At 40.0% G+C, this 17111-nt stretch overlaps 2 protein-coding genes and 1 long non-coding RNA gene across 4 annotated transcripts in view; 2 read left to right on the top strand and 1 right to left on the bottom strand.

The window, feature by feature from the left end:
• rnf114 (ring finger protein 114) overlaps positions 1-3351 on the bottom strand; it is a 23133-nt gene extending 19782 nt beyond the window's left edge. Inside the window, exon 1 of the mRNA XM_033041523.1 lies at positions 3272-3351. The gene's annotated coding sequence lies outside the window, so the exon portion shown is untranslated. The remainder of the gene's footprint in view (positions 1-3271) is intronic.
• The window catches only part of LOC116986219, a 20662-nt gene extending 3551 nt beyond the window's left edge, over positions 1-17111 (top strand). Inside the window, exons 2-3 of the long non-coding RNA XR_004415441.1 lie at positions 13993-13998; positions 17102-17111. This is a non-coding gene — a long non-coding RNA (uncharacterized LOC116986219). The remainder of the gene's footprint in view (positions 1-13992; positions 13999-17101) is intronic.
• On the top strand, positions 3831-11733 carry spata2 (spermatogenesis associated 2). 2 transcript variants are annotated; one of them, XM_033041519.1, is made up of 3 exons: positions 3831-4036; positions 7454-7883; positions 9940-11733. In XM_033041519.1, the coding sequence occupies exons 2-3, from the start codon at positions 7572-7574 to the stop codon at positions 11185-11187; spliced, it is 1560 nt and encodes a 519-aa protein (XP_032897410.1). In that variant the 5' UTR covers positions 3831-4036; positions 7454-7571; the 3' UTR covers positions 11188-11733. The 2 variants fall into 2 exon arrangements, with proteins under 2 accessions (XP_032897410.1, XP_032897411.1); XM_033041520.1 differs by having other exon boundaries at positions 3884-3967.

Raw genomic sequence — 17111 nt, 5'->3', positions numbered from 1 at the left:
CAACTTTGGCATATTTAGGTTAACTTATGAATCGGCTAAAAATGTTGCTCTCAATTTCACAATGTAATGATAGTAAACACTCGTAAATTTGCAAAAAATAATGACAACGCAATATGTCCATTTGTTCTATATAATTAAGGTTGTTTTACAGTAAATGTGAATGTTGTGAGAAAGTATTAAAGGTGAATTCTTGAAAAACATCAAGATGGTTCATAAATGCATAATAGGAACGATAAGATTTAAAGAGATATTACCCATCAGGGGCTAAAACGCTTGCTTGAATGGGGAGGTAGGAGACAATAGATGTGCAAAATTCTAAGTGAATGCTTTGAAGAATTGACATTTAAAAAAAACGATGTGGCAGATAGACGTCACGGTGGTGCAGCTGGTAGAGCTGCTGCCTCTCAGCGTCAGAGACCCAGGTTCATTGTAACCTTGGGTGCTGTCTCCGTGGAGTCTGCATGTTGTTCTTGTGAACCTGTCGCTTTCTTCCGGTTTCCTCCCACATCACAAAGACAAACAAGTTTGGAGGTTAATTAGCCTTGGCAAAATTGCCCCTAGTGTGCAGGGAGTGGATGAGAAAGCAGTATAACATAGAATTAGTGCGAACGGGTGATCGATGGTCGGTGTGGACTCGGTGGGCCGGAAAGCTTGTTTCCATGCTGTATCTCTAAACTAAATTCAATTGGATATAACAGAGCAAGAAATAGATTGGGTGTCAGGGGTTATGGGGGAAGGCAGGAGAGTGGAGATACGAGGGAAATATAGATCAGCCATGATTGAATGGCGGAGTAGACTTGATGGGCCGAATGGCCTAATTCTCCTCCTATAAGTTATGAACTTATGAGATTGATAGAGAGGACGTAACAAAGAATCGTACATATTTAAACATCTAGCAATAAGATTTCTTGTCCTGTTACGGGATCCAGTCACCGAGATGTGGGATGCAGGGTAGACACTTGCTTGGTCAACTTGAACCAGGAAAAAGTCTTCAACAGAATATCACACAACATTCTCTTCAAAATGGGCTTTTAAAATCAGTGCACGCAAGACAATCCCTCCCTGTATATGGGCAAACTGCTGTCTTCTGTTCAGTCGACACATTAAAAAGCAGCTTCAACCAGTTTGACCAGGCCCCAAAAGCCAGTCAAATTCAGCGAAAGCAAGCCCAAGTTCTTTGGCAAATGGTCCCACAGTTTATCTGTTCCCTCCACCATCAAGTCCAATTATTGGAAGATGTTGCGTAATCTGGTTCCACTGAGCTATGCATTGCAACAAGAATTGGTTGGAGTCAAGTTGAAGCTGAAGTTGGAACGTGAGAACATTGCTTTTTCTCGATGACAATCTTCAATTATGAAGTGCTCTCAGTATTGCTGCTTATGCCACATGCGTGGATCATACCCTGCTCCTGCACTACAGCAGTCATGCAAACCATGCTCCATTACAGTTGGAGTTCCAAAATTGATTGCTTCCATCAATATATGGTGCACAGATATGTAAAGAAAAGCAGTAAAGACATATCCAACATAGCTCTCATCTATCTCTGACGCCTCTCTTCCCTTTCTCGGTCTCCATCACAGGGGACAGAATATCGACTGACATCTACTACAAACCTACCAACTCCCACAGTTATCTGGCCTACTCCTCCTCCCACCTTGCCTCTTGGAAAGATGCTATCCTCTACTCTCAATTCCCCCATATTTACCATCTGCACCCAAGATGAGGCTTTCTATTCTAGGACATCGAAGATGTCCTTGTTCTTTGGCATATAGAAGGTCCCGGAAATCCTGCCAGAGAAGAAGATAGAGCATATTGTGGAATGGTTCCCTAAGTAGATAGTCAAAATCATTTTGCAGAATGCCTCACAAACAGAATTTTAAAAGCTTGGTTGGTGAGAAGGGCTCTTTAAGCAGATGTATCAATTCGCAACTTTTCAATCCTGTCTCCCACCTTCTGCTCTCTTCTCTGGGCTCCCAACCATCTGCCTGTCAACCCACCTATTACCTGTCACCAAAGATAGACACAAACAGCTGGAGTAACTCAGCGGGTCATGCAGCATCTATGGAGAAAAGGAATAGGTGACTTTTCGGGTCGAGACCCTTCTTCAGATTGAGAGTCGGGGAGGGAAACGAGAGATATGAAAAGGTACATAGAACTAATGAATGAAAGAATGGGATGAATGCAAAAGGACAAATCAAAGCCAGCAACAATGATCAAGGAAAGATGGAGCCCACAATGATCCATTACTGGCAACATTTTGTCCTGCCTCTCCCCTCATCCAGCTTTCTTCCCAACCCCCCTGCAATCAGTCAGAAAGGTCTTGATCCAAAATGTCACCTATCCATTTTCTCCAGAAATGCTGCCTGACTTGCTGAGTTACTGAATGATGTTTCATTATCACATGTGACATGTCACAGTGATATTCTTTGTTTTCCATGCACAGGTATGTTAATAAATTAATGTGATAGGAGCAGAATTCGGCCATTCAGCCCATCAAGTCTACTCCGCCATTCAATCATCGCTGATCGATCTCTCCCTCCTAACCCCATTCTCCTGCCTTCTCCCCGTGCAAAGAGTCGCCACAAATAAGGCACCAACAAAGTTTCAAAATATTCCGTTTTGTCACCAATACTCCAGCACTCTGATTCCTTTTGTGTATTAACCAGCAACTGCAGTTCCTTGTTTCTGTATAATGTTTTTACAGGCCTGTTACGCTGCTCCATGTAAGAATTTCAGTATACCATTGTCAATTAAACGCCCTTGAATCTCTGATCCTACTGCAACTGGACAAGAGAAGTCGTGCCCCTTGGAAAAGGCAATCAAATGTTTCATTTATGCAATGTTTTAAGGGGAAAAAAACTGTGACATTGATAGATTGTAAAGAAATGTTACAATTGTTTGCTACAGTGAATAAAGATAAAGCAACCAAAAGCCTTTCAATCTACCTTGGTATACGTGACAATAATAACAAAACTAAAGGCATGTCTTATTGGATTTACTGCACATTGCTCGCTACAGTGAATGAAGATAATTACATCTCCTATTGTATTTACTGCATAATAAATTAATAATATATATATATTTTAGGGGAAAAGGGTATTTTGTTGAACAGTTTGCCCTGCTATTTGTTTGGAGTAAGGCATCCAGCTTGTTCAAATTAATTGTTTTTTTTAAATCACAGGCTATCTGCTGGTTGCGGACGGAAAGAGTGGCAGATTGTGCAGTAAAATAAAATTAATACATTGGCCTCCGTCAGGCCAACTAAACTCACCGGTGACAGAACGCGTCAGATCCCAGCTCCAGTGGTCGCCGGCCAACGAAGTGCGCAGGCGCAGCGTCCCCTCTCTGACGTCCGCTGACGGCTCCCTACGCAGGCGCACCGGCCGGAGTGTGTGTGTGTGTCTGTGTGTGCGAGGTGACGGCACCCTCGCGCAGGCGCACTGATCGGTATGTGCAAGTTGACGGCACCCTGCGCCGGCGCACCAGCGGCAGTGTGCGTGGGGGGAGTCGGTTTACTGCGCAGGCGCACTGATGGTATGTGCAAGATGACGGCACCCTGCGCATTCGCACTGGCGGATATGTGCGAGGTGCCGGCACCCTGCGCAGGCGCATTGGCGGATATGTGCGAGGAGACGGCACCCTGCGCAGGCGCACTGGCGGGTATGTGCGAGGAGACGGCACCCTGCGCAGGCGCACTGGCGGATATGTGCGAGGAGACGGCACCCTGCGCAGACGCGCCGGCGGATATGTGCGAGGAGACGGCACCCTGCGCAGGCGCACTGGCGGATATGTGCGAGGAGACGGCACCTTGCGCAGGCGCGCCGGCGGATATGTGCGAGAGACGGCACCCTGCGCAGGCGCGCCGGCGGATATGTGCGAGAGACGGCACCCTGCGCAGGCGCGCCGGGCATCGCCTTCAGCGATCTGCCGGCTGCGACGATGGCGGCCCGACTGAGGTGACTGAACGGTGAGAGCCCCGGCCGGAGATGCACTGCGCCTCACCACCCGCACCCTTATCACCCCTGCACAGATACAGGTAGAACGAACGACTCCAATTCGTAACGTAAAGCAGCACGAAGTGGAGGAGCGAGTTGGTGATGTTTGTAGAGGCTAAGATGGCGCCGTCACGTTGGAGGGCAGCGTTCAAGTGGCACTGGGCCCGCATCGCTTTGCTGTGACTCAATGCGAGCTTGCTGTCTTCCACTAGCCGCTGGTATATTTATCTCGAAGACGGACACAAAATGCTGGAGTAACTAACTCAGCTGGGCAGGCAGCATCTCTGGAGAGAAGGAATGCAATGGCTGACCCTTCGGGTCGAGACCCTTCTTCCCAAAGATCTTATAGCGAAGTTATCTCTGCTATAGGATCTTTGCTTCTTCCCAATCCTTCTATCCAGAGATGCTGCCCGTCCCGCTGAGTTACTCCTACATTTTGTGTCCATCTTCGGTGTAAACCAGCAGCTGCAGTTCCTTCCTACACGTTATATTGATCTCTCCGGCTAAAGAGAATTCCTCCCTTTAGTGTTTTAATGTTAAAAGTGCTCCCAACGAACAGAGCTGAACCGAGCAATCGGGAAGATGGACGCAAAAATGCTGCAGTAACTCAGTGGGTCAGGCAGCAGCTTTGGGGTAAAGGAATAAGTGATGTTTCGGGTCGAAACCCTTCTTCAGACTGAGAGTCAGGGGAAAGGGAAACGACTATAGACGGTGATTTTAGAGATATAGAACAAAGAAATTAAAGACATACAAAAAAGTAACGATGCAATCAGGAAGTCGGTCATGTATGTAATATGACACCGATAAACCATTTAGTCCTTCAAAATGAAATCGTGTTAATCTTGATGGGTGTAAATGGATAGGGGTATACAATCTCTGTTGAGCCAGCGAGTCCTTCTGTTTGACAAGTATATTACGTGTTGGGGAACATCTCGGGTTTAACCTGTTCAACATGTCAGTATGGTGCTGCTTTCAGCAGGTGCACAAATCTAGTTTTGGTGACTAATGGTCTCCAAAGGCCAGAGTAAAGGATATTGCGGTACCTCACAATTTAGCTTCTATTTTATATTAATCTCTGCATTTGGTAGCACTCAGATGATGATCTGGAACACGTTTGTTATGTTTAGCCCTTAATGCAGTGCTGTTGTAATTAAGGTGATCCCATTTTTTTTTTAAAGTCACTTCTAAACACTTTCTTTGGGGATATGGTCTAAGTAGGAGCATCATTAAGAGCATCCCAAAACCAACAGTAAATAACTTGGTTTTGTTATATCAACATCTTTAAATTTTGAAGAATGATAAATTATGAGATTTTCGATAGAAAGGAGATTGTTACAGCCCCTTGAGCCTTAGTAATTGAAAGGAATGTAAGATATCGATGTGCTGTAAAACTCTGCTGTACTATTTTATTTCAATTACAAATCAAAGCTTTTTTTGTCCGTTATAATATTGTTTTTGTCCTTTTAATATTTGCTCAAGGCAAGACATTTATACTTTTAAGAATATAGTAAAAAGACTAGGCTTGTATTCACTGGAGTTTAGAAGGATCAGGGGGGATCTTATAGAAACGTATAAAATTATAAAAGAACTAGACAAGCTAGATGCAGGAAAAATGTTCCCAATGTTGGACGAGCCCAGAACCAGGGGCCACAGTCTTAGAATAAAGGGGGGGTCATTTAAGACTGAGATGAGAAAAAGCTTTTTCACCCAGAGAGTTGTGAATTTATGGAATTCCCTACCACAGAGGGCAGTGGAGGCCAAGTCACTGGATGGATTTAAGAGAGAGTTAGATAGAGCTCTAGGGGCTAGTGGAATCAAGGGATATGGGGAGAAGGCAGGCACGGGTTATTGATAGGGGACGATCAGCCATGATCACAATGAATGGTGGTGCTGGCTCGAAGGGCCGAATGGCCTCCTCCTGCACCTATTTTCTATTTATGTTTCTAAAATACCATAAGATGTTCTCATTCCGTTTTTTTTAACACTTCAATTTGGTAATATTATATTGTTAGCCAGTTCAATCATCTTCATTAGTCTTCATCTGGGACCCTTGAAAACAAGTTGTTTACATAATGGATGGTAAATGCAAAATGCAAAGCAAGAAACATTTCTTTAAAGGCTTAAATTGGAACCCAAAAAGTATATGGTTCATAACTGATATTACATACATCATCTGGATAAGAATTGGAATCTAAAATGACCTATTTTGTTTCATTAGTGCACATGACTTTCATGGCTCTATTCTATTTTGTTGCACAATGTGAGGAGTTTTGTATTTTAAAATATCAGTCAATTGTCCTTTTAAATTCTCATTCCTTTCTGGGTTTTTTAAAATTTCAATTTGTTAATATGTTCCAAGCAAGCTCAATACCTGTACCATTTTCTTTTGGGTAGTTACAACATTGAGTTTTCAGCAATAAATTTGTAAAACTGCATTGTTTTAGAAAAAAAAATGCCGCTGTTACTAACTGTGTTTATTCCTAAAGAGCTGTATCTTGGTACATGTGACAATAAACTCAACTGAGGACTGAGCCGTCTATAGTTCTGATAGATATTCTGGTATTCCAATAGTCCAAAGTGTAGTTGGAAGTGTTAACCTAACCTGTAGAAATTAAGTGCAAATGTAGGGCATTGGAGACCAATGGCTGTTGATCATTGGTTTACATTTTATTGAAGTTCTTTAAAATATGAAGTTAAAAAATGTTATATTGAGAAAAATATTAAATTACAAAAACAGTATAATGGACACACAAAAAAACGTTTGATTTGTAATCTTAGAATACCTGTTAAACTTTGGGATAAAATAGAATATTTTGACATAAGATTTGTGTGATAATTTGCAGTTCTTGATGTGTATTCCATGAGCACTGTTTTGGAAATAAAGACTGCAGTAAGAAATGGGTTTGATCAAGAGTTCGGTTTTGTTTATAAAATAAATATAGTTCGGCAGATTTGTGCTGTTTTTAGCAACCATTATCATGTTAATATTCCCAATATTTTCTGCGAAATCCTGACATTTGTAAATGGTAATGGTATGCGACTTTGATGTTTACCAATAAGGTCATTTAAAACATTATCAGTGAGGCTTCAAGGAGTAATTTGAGCACTCTTCTGTCCTCAAATATAACGGAAATCTCTTTGTATATTTGGTTTTTTTAAATTCAAAATATATGAATTTCCATTTCATTTGTTAATTTATCTTTTATAAAGCCATGCCACAAGTCAAGAGTGTTTTATTGTCATATGTACTGACAGTGAAGCAATGGAATTTTTGCAATAGATAATTTAATTTTAATCTGTGCTGGTTAACTTTCTGGTTATACATAAATCCATGAACACAATTTTTAAGAGTTAGATTTTGCATCAGTCTTGATTGATTAAAATGCAACTAACTTTTATAATTAGATAGTCTGCTGTGATACTATGTCAGTTAAATTCATCATTCTTTCATGTTGCAGGTATATCTATCGCCATTCTTCGCATTGTGATTAGAATTTTGAACCCACTCTCGTCTGAAAACAACATGGCCGCCATGGACGAATTATAGAAAACCTCACCCTGCACTACAAGTTCCTAATGGATACAAGCAAAATCAGAGAGACATTGTTTCGGAAATATGTACAGATTTGTGAATTGAAATTGAGTGAAAAAGATCCCTTGTTGGACGATGCAAGCCTTAAGAAGATGGCTACGTCCTTACTTGATTCATATCGCCAAGAACCGTTTGAAATATTTAAGTCATTCAGATTTTATGATATTGTGGAGAATTCCTTGAAGACGCTCAGAACATCAAGTTTAAGTGCAATTCTTACTGCCTTTGGAATTCTGGAGACTTTCTGCGTTAACCTCTTTCTCTATCCCTGGAAAAAGGAATTTAAAACAATAAAGGTACAGTATAAAACTTAATGCTGTGAAATAATGTGACACGTAACCATAACTATTTGCAAATTATAAATAAAATGTTCAAATTCCACCATGGTGATTTTGGAATTTAAATTGCAGCAATTCAATACATCTTGAATAAAAACTAATCTAAGAAATGCTGACCATTAAGCTATGGAACTGTACAAAAGCATTAATTACTTGTTCTTCGGGGAAGCCAAGCTTCCGTCCTTTACAGTACAAGCTTCTAGCCTCTACCACAATGGCTGACTCTTAAACAGCCCTCTTGAAATCTCTGCAGAGCCACTGGCATCGGGGCAATTATAAAGTCAGTCTGTCAATAAATTTTAAAACATTTTTAAAATGTTGATCTACCATTCCTGAGGCATCATATCTCTCCACAGAACAACCCATGTTCAATGCTGTTCACTGTGAACTGTTGCCTTAATATTGGCCTTTTCCCCAGCCACTTTATGCCTAATGCAGCCTCCAACACTCATGACAATCTTTTAGTGAGCCTTAGTTAAAACTTCTGGCGCGCTCTAATCTCGGGAAATGGACTGGTGTTATATCCATTCAGTCATGAAAGATAACATATGAGCACAGTGCATTCCTTCCCTCAATTTGTCTGCGGCCTTCACTGGAAAATTGAAAAGGAGTGTGGGATGGGGTCCAGGTGAGTTGAGAGGAAGAGTGGGAATTTGGCCCCGGTTAACCTTAAATATATTTTGCAACTTTACAAAATTCACTTGTCTATACCATTTCTTAAAAAAATATCTTCATGTCCACTATCATTTAGGCAGAGTTCCAGAACTCACAAACTGAGTAAAAACATTTAAATTAATACTCCTCTTGGACATTTATGGGCACTGTTATCATCAAGCAATGTTATGAACTGAATTTTGTGTGGAAATGGGAATTTAGACTTGTTTTCTTCTTCATCGCTTGCTGTCTCCCCTGCAACCATTTTCTAATTAAACTGATGATAGCACCTCTACTATTTATTCAAAAGAAAAGATATAGAATGCCACTGATTAAACAATGAAAGCAGATCATTTTAAGATGAGATGCATAGAACAATAATGAGTATTCAAACCAACTAGCTTGTTCTTATTTCAATGGTGTACATCAACTTATTTAAGGATTTGCCATGATGATTTTATTAAATCTGTTGTAACTGTAAAACGTTCCTTATGTTGCTAAAACTTTTAAAGGAGTTTAGCATGGCTGGTAAAATTATCCCCTACTAAACCGTCTAGGTTTATGGGATTGCTGTTGTACATCTTCGCTCCCTTCCCATAACAGAATGTTCCAAGTAATAGCTTATCCACAAACCTTCACACAGGGATGTTACCTGAAAAGTTATCCAGATTCATCTTTAGCTTCTTTCTTATTTACACAATACTTTTAAGATTTAATATTCTGCAAGCATGTGGTTAGTTTCCATACAGAGGCTGATGAGTTCCAGTTCTGTACCTCAACAACATCGCTTGATTTTTTCCTTAAGTCTTTATTATAATGCCTTTCTAATATTTTTGCAGCTAATCTAAATTATGAAAATGTAAGAAGGAAAATAAAAGTTTTGGCTATTAACTATTAAAACCAGCAGATCTGTGATAATGGAGACAATAGGAGCAATCGGGTAGCCTATGCAGTCACAGGAGTATATACAAATTGCAGGCATTTGTCATTTTTAGAGGAAATGTTCATCTGAAAATTTACAATTTGGGACAAGATGTCCTAAATGTAGAAAAGGCATTTCCTGCTTTGTTTTTATGAATCATAAATTGTTACTGTCTTTCCAAACCTCCAGGTTTGTAGATGAGTTCAAGTTAGAATCTCACATTTACCTAATGTGTGTATATAAGCTTTTTATTTTTTTTATTTGTTTATTTTATTTTATTTTATTTTTTTCGCCCTCTCCTCGCCCCCGCCCCAGCCTATATAAGTTTTTAACAATTTCTCCTCTCAATTGAATAAATCTGTAAGAAAATGAAATTAACGTAGGTAACATTTACAAAGTGATAGAAGTAAGATTCATCAACATTTCTTTCTATTTTAGACTTTTACAGGGCATTTTGTCTACTATATCAAATCTGCAATGTGTGAAGATGATGTCTGGAATATCTTATCTTTCATCGGGTATCACTATGAAAAGGAAACCTATGAACTGAAAAACAAAGTAAACACTAATCATGTGAAATTCATTTCTTTTGAGCTTTTCTTGGCTGGAATTGAGTGTGAGAATTTACTTGAAATCTATTCGCAAATTAAAGTTAAGGGTTATTCGGAGTTTAACGTAGTGCAAGAACGAAAGAAGAGCACAGATGTGAAAGGTTGCATCGATGCCATGAAAAGACAGCGAAGATCAACAGAAGGCTTGCATACGTCAGTGGCTCAAATGGACTTCCGCCGATCAGACAGTGACCGGTTAGCAAATAGTTTTGTGAAACACTTGATGTACAAACCTTCAGCTGGAGATAGTGATGACACTTACTTAGAAAAGCAGTTGAATAAAGTTCATCTAACACCTGCACATCATAAAAGGGAAGCAGTTTATGGCTCTTATGAGGACTTAAATGATGAGATTTTTCGTCCTACACCATCACTTCTTGCCATGTCAAGTTCCCCGCGTGGAGGGTCAGAGAAATACTTGCAGTCTCCCAATGGTAGCTGGAGAGCAGAAAGCAACCTCAACACTTCTTCCCATGCAGTTGATGATGATTTGGATCTTTACACAGCTGAAGTTCCTCGAAGCACTTTATCACAAAGATGGACAGAAGCACCAAACAGTCACAGTACAAGATTGACAAAAAGTAATGAAGTAAGAGTTATGTACCATGAAACTCCACGTACTACCAAAGAAAGTGTGTCAGGTTTCAGTGCAGTGAAGTGCCAAGTGTGTGGAATAGCAAGTGGAACGTCAAGTTGCCAAAAATGTGACAATGTTCTTTGCAACCAATGCCCTTGTAGACATGAATATCCAAGAGCAGTGAGTATCTTAACACGTTCTTCATCTGTTCAAAATGATCTGTCTGCAAGTTCATCTCCGAAAGAGAAATGTGCATACACTACCGCACCACAGTATCAAGAGTACTTGCCCAGTTCCAAGGGCACCAACATAATGCGCTGTGGATTCTGTGATAAACCTGGTGCAAAGTTCACCTGTGTGAACTGTTCTAAGGTCTCCTGCGGCGATTGTAAGAGTAATTATCATTTGGATTTCTGTGGCAAGAATAAGTCGCATAATTTCTTTCCAAACAACCAGCTCAATTTCAAATCTAGTAAAAATTATACTGTATACAGATAGATTGTATAATGTGCAATAATGATGCATAATCAGCCCTAGAAAAATCTGAGCGAGGAATATTTTGAAAGCTAGCAGATTGTAGAAAGAAAATTCTCATATACAATTGCTCACTGTGATCTGTTGTACTACAATATGCACCTTGAGGTATTTAAATTGCTGCTATATTTTTCAAGGGCTGGTGTAAGCACATTAAAAGCTGCTTTGATCTATAATTCATACCAGAGATACAGGTGCTTTCAAAACCTTGAGCAACCATATTTGTAACTACAAGTAAATGGGACGGTTTGCAACAGTTAAAGGAGGATTTAACGTAAAGTTGTCAAATGTTTATATAAACTAGCCTTGGTATTGATGTGCAATTTTCCTCTCGCCTTTTTCTAATGTGATTGTGTTTCATAATTATTTTTTACTTACAATAGGTGAGCAAGTGTGTGAAGGAAACTCCAATCGCTTTTGGCTTATCCATGCATTTTTTTTTTTTTTGATGACTTAAAATAATTTTATGATTGCTTGTATGAATAAAACACTGCACCTGTAAATGCTAAATTCTGGGGATTTATTTTGGCCTACGGTTAAATTGTTCTGAACTTAGACTACACGCATACACTGAATTATTATTATTTTGTGTATTTACAACACAGTGCTTTTTTTAAGACAAATAGTGAAGTTCATAAAAATCCCCCCTTGGTCATAAGCTAGAATACAATGCACAAGTCTTGTGGCACTGAGCTAAATGCAATATATATATATATATAATTTTCTGCTGCCACGATATGTTGACCAAATTTGCCATTTTGTTTTTTTAACTTTTGTCCTCTGTTACTTGAGTGCCAGGTCAATTCTTCACCGTCTCAGTTTAAAATTGTATGTGCCACCTAATGTTAAGCCAATTGTAAATTGTTACAACTTTTTTCCACTTGTTCTGCTTACAAAACCACTGACTCATCTTGGGTATCCATTTATGCTGTAGAGAGGCCATTAGTAAGAGTTTATCAGATTGCTTTTACCTTGATATTTTATTCCTAATGTGCACTTTCCAACTGGGATCAGAAGATTACCGTTGAGACAAGTAATTTCCACATTTTGCCTAGATGAATGAGACCACATTCACTGATCCTATCATTGTTTTGTTGGAATGATCAGACTCAACTCATTCCAACAATTATATGCTAAACCTGATTATGTGGTGCATGGCATGTTATTATATCAGGTAGTGAAGATACCCTCGCATTTGTATTGAAGCTTTTCATAATCTTCTGAGCTGCTTTACACCTAATGAACAACATACTAAACTGTAACTAAGGAAATGTGGCAGTCAGAAGCTAGCTGCTACAAACAGAAATGTGAACATGTACAGCTAAGCTGAAAAAGTATGCATCCCAGAAGAGCAGATATGGCATCAGTTTATCTCCAACTGTGGAGTGCAAGCATAGAATTTTGTGTTCTTCTCTCTGGGGTGTGACTTGATCTGTAACCTGACGTGCTACCATCTGAGTTAAGGCTTAATATCTTATACTTTTTCTGTAAGTGAATGCAGCGTGTTTCCATACACAGTCTGAACCTTACTGCAGAATTTTATTATTCGCATATCTGGGTTCTATACAGTGGTACATGGTTTTATGAGGTTCATATTTGTCACCAGTGTCACAAGTCTATTCTTGATAATCAGGAAAGCAGTTGAAACGAATGGGAGCAGTCCATTTTGTTGTTCTTGGCTGTAATAAACTTCATAGCTGCTCAGTGTCTTGGCTCCAACCATTGGTCTTGATTGTAAAGTCTTTTTACCTTGCCTGACAAGATATGTCTTGAGCATTTTTCAATTTATCTCTGACCACAACTCAAACTAATTGGAGGAGAGACTGAAATTTGCAGCCTTTGTGACATTTGAATTGTCCAACTTCATGTTCAGTTTCCCGGCTCAGCTTCAAATGAAGTTCTCGAAAGACAGATTTTGCGGCGGGGGGGGGGGGGGGAGAAAAATTGACGATGGAAGAAAGCTAGGCAACAAGACTAACTGGATTGGACTTGCTTAGAATTGGTGAGAACTAAAATATGCTTCATTGCTTAAGCACTTATTTCTGCATTGGACAGTTTAGTGTGAATTGTTTTCATAATTAACCGCCCTTGGCCAATAAGTAAATATGCTACCCAACTTACCAATAATATCTGTATTCTTTGAGATCTTGTGCCAAACAATTTGCAATTTTCTAAAGGCACACCAACCAGAGCTTTGAGTAAAACAATGCTGGAGTAGATCAGGCAGCATCACTGGAAGGAATGTGTAGTATTTGTGTAATACTTAAGATTTCAGCATCTGCAGCTCCTTGTGTCTCGAACCAACTGTTGTATGACTACAACAGACATCCTATTTTCTAAAATTCCTATTTAGAGTCAACAGCATGGAAACGCCCTCTGGCCCAACTTGCCCACACCAACCAACATGGCTACATGGCAACACACGTGCCTGTATTTGGCCCATATCCCTCTAAACATGTCCTAGCCATGTACCTATCTAAATGTTGCGACATTTAACTGAATTCAATTAATTTCAATGCACAATCTCAACTTTTCTGCAAATTTTAACCAGACCTGGATCTATATTTAGAACCATTGTTTAATGTAGTTCATGTTTGTCATTTGTAGCCAGCGTTTTGTTATGGCCAATCCGGAAAGCAGTTGAAAGGACAGGAGAAGTCCACGTGTTTCTAGACTAATAAAATTCAGTTACTTTATAAAAGTTGATTTTTATACTTGTACCTTTTGTGATTTACGTGCGGGGATTCCTAAATTTCTGTTCCTGCATAGTTCTTTGTTTAAAAAAAAAAAAAAATCTATTTACAAAACACTCGATTAGTTTTTCAGAAAAGATGGTTTTACATTTCATCAACTTGGATATTTGGATTAATGACCCGCACTTATGGGCCAAGCCAGTGTCTAAATTTGCAAATTACACACTCTTTTGCACTGCAAAGAGGACATTGATAGATTCCAGCAGAATATAAACTGGCTGGTGGAATGAGCAGGTAGCCCAGATGAAACTTAAAGTAGAAAAATTAGGTAATGGATTTTGATGGGAAGAATGAGATGAGGCACTACAGAATGCAGAAAAGTGATGAAATAGTGCAGGAACAGAGGAAGATGCATGTGCACAAATCATAAGAGGCACTGCTGATTGAAAAAAAAAATAATAGGACATTCACAATTCTGGGTTTTGTCAATAGAGGTATAAAGCACAAAGCCAATGAAGTAATGTTGATTCTATTAGAAAACTGGTGGGATCGCAACAAGAGGATTGTGCTCAATTCTGGTTGCCACCTTATAGGAAGGATATGAGAGGGGTCAGAGATTTATGAAAATGCTTCTTGGATTGAGGGAGTACGATAGGGGGATTGGCCAAAACCTCTGAAATGAAAAGGCTGAGGTGATTTGATAGAAATATTAAGTGCGGGAGACATGATGTATGGTTATGCAGGTAGAGTTGCTTGAGGAAAGATAGAAAATGCAAATAAATATTGTTTGGTTGGTTATTTTGATTAGCCAGAGGATACCTGAAGTACAACATTTTTTGAGAAAAGATAGAAAAGGTTTAGGAAGGGAGTTCCAGAAGTTAGAACCTATATTTCCTCAGATATGCCTGTCAATGATAGACACATGAGTGGGGATGTCACCAAGGCCAGAACTGAAGGAGCAAAATATTTTCAATGGGTTGTTGGACTGTAAAGATTTAATGAGCCCTGGGTTGTAATTTTGCATCTCTATTTTCTTGCCCATAACCATCAATTTTCTTAATGTCTATTAAATCAATTGTTCTCGGCCTCCAGAGGTAAGTGTAAAGAAGTATAACACTCTGAATAAACAAATTTCTTCCCATCTTACTACTAATAATCTGATCTCCCTCTGTGATAGTGTCTCGAGTTCTTGGCTGAGGAGACAATCTCTTCAGAATCAATCCTCTTCAGAATCGTGCATTTTTAATGAAATCATTATTCTAATTTCCAATAAACAAAGGCAATCCTGTCTCTCCAGAGATGCTGCCTGTCCCACTGAGTTGCTCCTGCATTTTGTGTCTACCTTCGATTTAAACCAGCATCTGCAGTTCTTTCATTAAACAATCCTGTTCAACCTACCTCTTTATTTTCTATTCCTCGCCGAATAAATTACTTCATAAGCTCTGCAGCGCTAAATATGTCAGTTCACGAGTAGGGCGCAGCCCCAGCTTATGGACGCCTGACTTGCGTGCAGCCCGTTAAAGGAAAGCGTTTGGGAGACCGGCGGGATGGATTTGCTGGCATCTTCTGCCTCTTGGGAACTCGGTTGGAGCCTGCATTTCCAACGTAAAATGTTTGTTTTGAGCAGTAAACAGCAGTACGGGACCAAATTGCACATAAGACCCCAGGTGTCATTGCGGCAAAGCTCTCTTTCGGAGTAACGAGACTTCCTTCCTTGTTTAGTCCTGCCTTCTTTCCCATAGCATATTTTTCCCAATGTAGCTTTTGCCCATGGGCGGAAATCCTAGGGGGGACGGGAGGGGGGGGCAATCTCTCCCCCCCCCCATATTTTGTGACCCGGATTTTGAAATTCGATGGAAAAAAATCTTCGCCTTCAGTGAGAGTGGTGATGTCACTGTTAAGCGCTTGTTAAATGCCTATTAACACTATGTGTCACCAATTGTGTTTTGACCTTCCAAAGCTGTCTGATGTGGGTACAATTACCATTTGAACTAATTGGATGTATTGGTGGATGAGAAAAATTTAAATGGGTATCAGATTTAAACGGGTCAGGTCATTAAGGAATCCAGTCGAACGTGTTTCCTGGCTGGCTTGCAGGTAAGTCCCTCACTCGCGTTATTTAGTATGTTTTTCCCCATCTCCCTCTTTCCCCTCCAAAGTTGGTTCTTCTGTTTGTCTTTATTTGCTTCAGTTTTATTTGTTTAAGTGTTATTTATCACATTGTAGTTTTTGAAAGATTCAAGCGGGTATCAGACGCTTTCTAAGGGCTGAATCGGCCCATTCGCAGGGCTTTTCATCGCCCGGCGCGGCTTAAAATCAAACTACTGCATCAAAGCTCCCGATGTTGAAGCCCCAGCCGGACGATTTTAAGCCGCGCTGGGCGATGAAAGGCCCGGCGAACGGGCCAATTCAAGCCCCAGGATTCAGGGCGGACGAAGCTGCTGTTGCTGGAGTTCGGAGTCGGTCACCAACCAGTTCAGCTCCAGATGTTACCGTCCACAGGGCCCACGTCTGAAGCCTCGCGTGTGTGAGTGTGCATGCATGTGCGCGACCGCCAAGAAATTGTGTCCCCCATGTTTTGATAGCGATTTCCGCCCCTGCTTTTGCCTCTTACATTCTGTAATGTTTATTTACCTAACGTTTCACGAACCATCATACGATCTCCCAAGTATTGAACAATTGCAAGTTTCTCACTGATTTTTGTTTCTTCTTGCCAAAGGGAATCATTGTTTCTTCTTGCCAAAGGGAATAAACTTGTTCTTCCACATTATTTCCACATGCCATCATCTTTCACATTCCTCCAACCTGCCTTTCTCCTTTTGCAAGCTGTATTTGCTTCCTTCTTTTAGTTTTCCCAGCCTGGTGTGTGCAGATTAGAATTTGTTATATAAGTAATTAAGGTAATTTTGAATGTTTGAGTGCTCAAGTTCACAACCCCAAGTGTAACACTTCCTGAAACCTGAAAAGGGTATTTTTTAATAATATGTGTAAACAAGACACTCCGATGCTAGTTTACAAAAGAAAACAGTTCTGGAGAACATGCACAGTTGATGTTTTGGGTTGGGATATTGCCTATCCATGTTCTGCTGAGACACTGTGTGACCTGCTGAACTGCTTCAGCACTCTATATCTTCCATTATAATCCCATGTTCTGTTCTATAACCAATTATTTATCCCTGCTAAAGCTATGCCCAT

The sequence above is a fragment of the Amblyraja radiata genome, chromosome 23 (assembly GCF_010909765.2).
Source record: "Amblyraja radiata isolate CabotCenter1 chromosome 23, sAmbRad1.1.pri, whole genome shotgun sequence".
In the NCBI taxonomy this organism is placed as follows: Eukaryota; Metazoa; Chordata; class Chondrichthyes; order Rajiformes; family Rajidae; genus Amblyraja; species Amblyraja radiata.
This window is presented reverse-complemented; position numbering and strand designations above follow the sequence as displayed.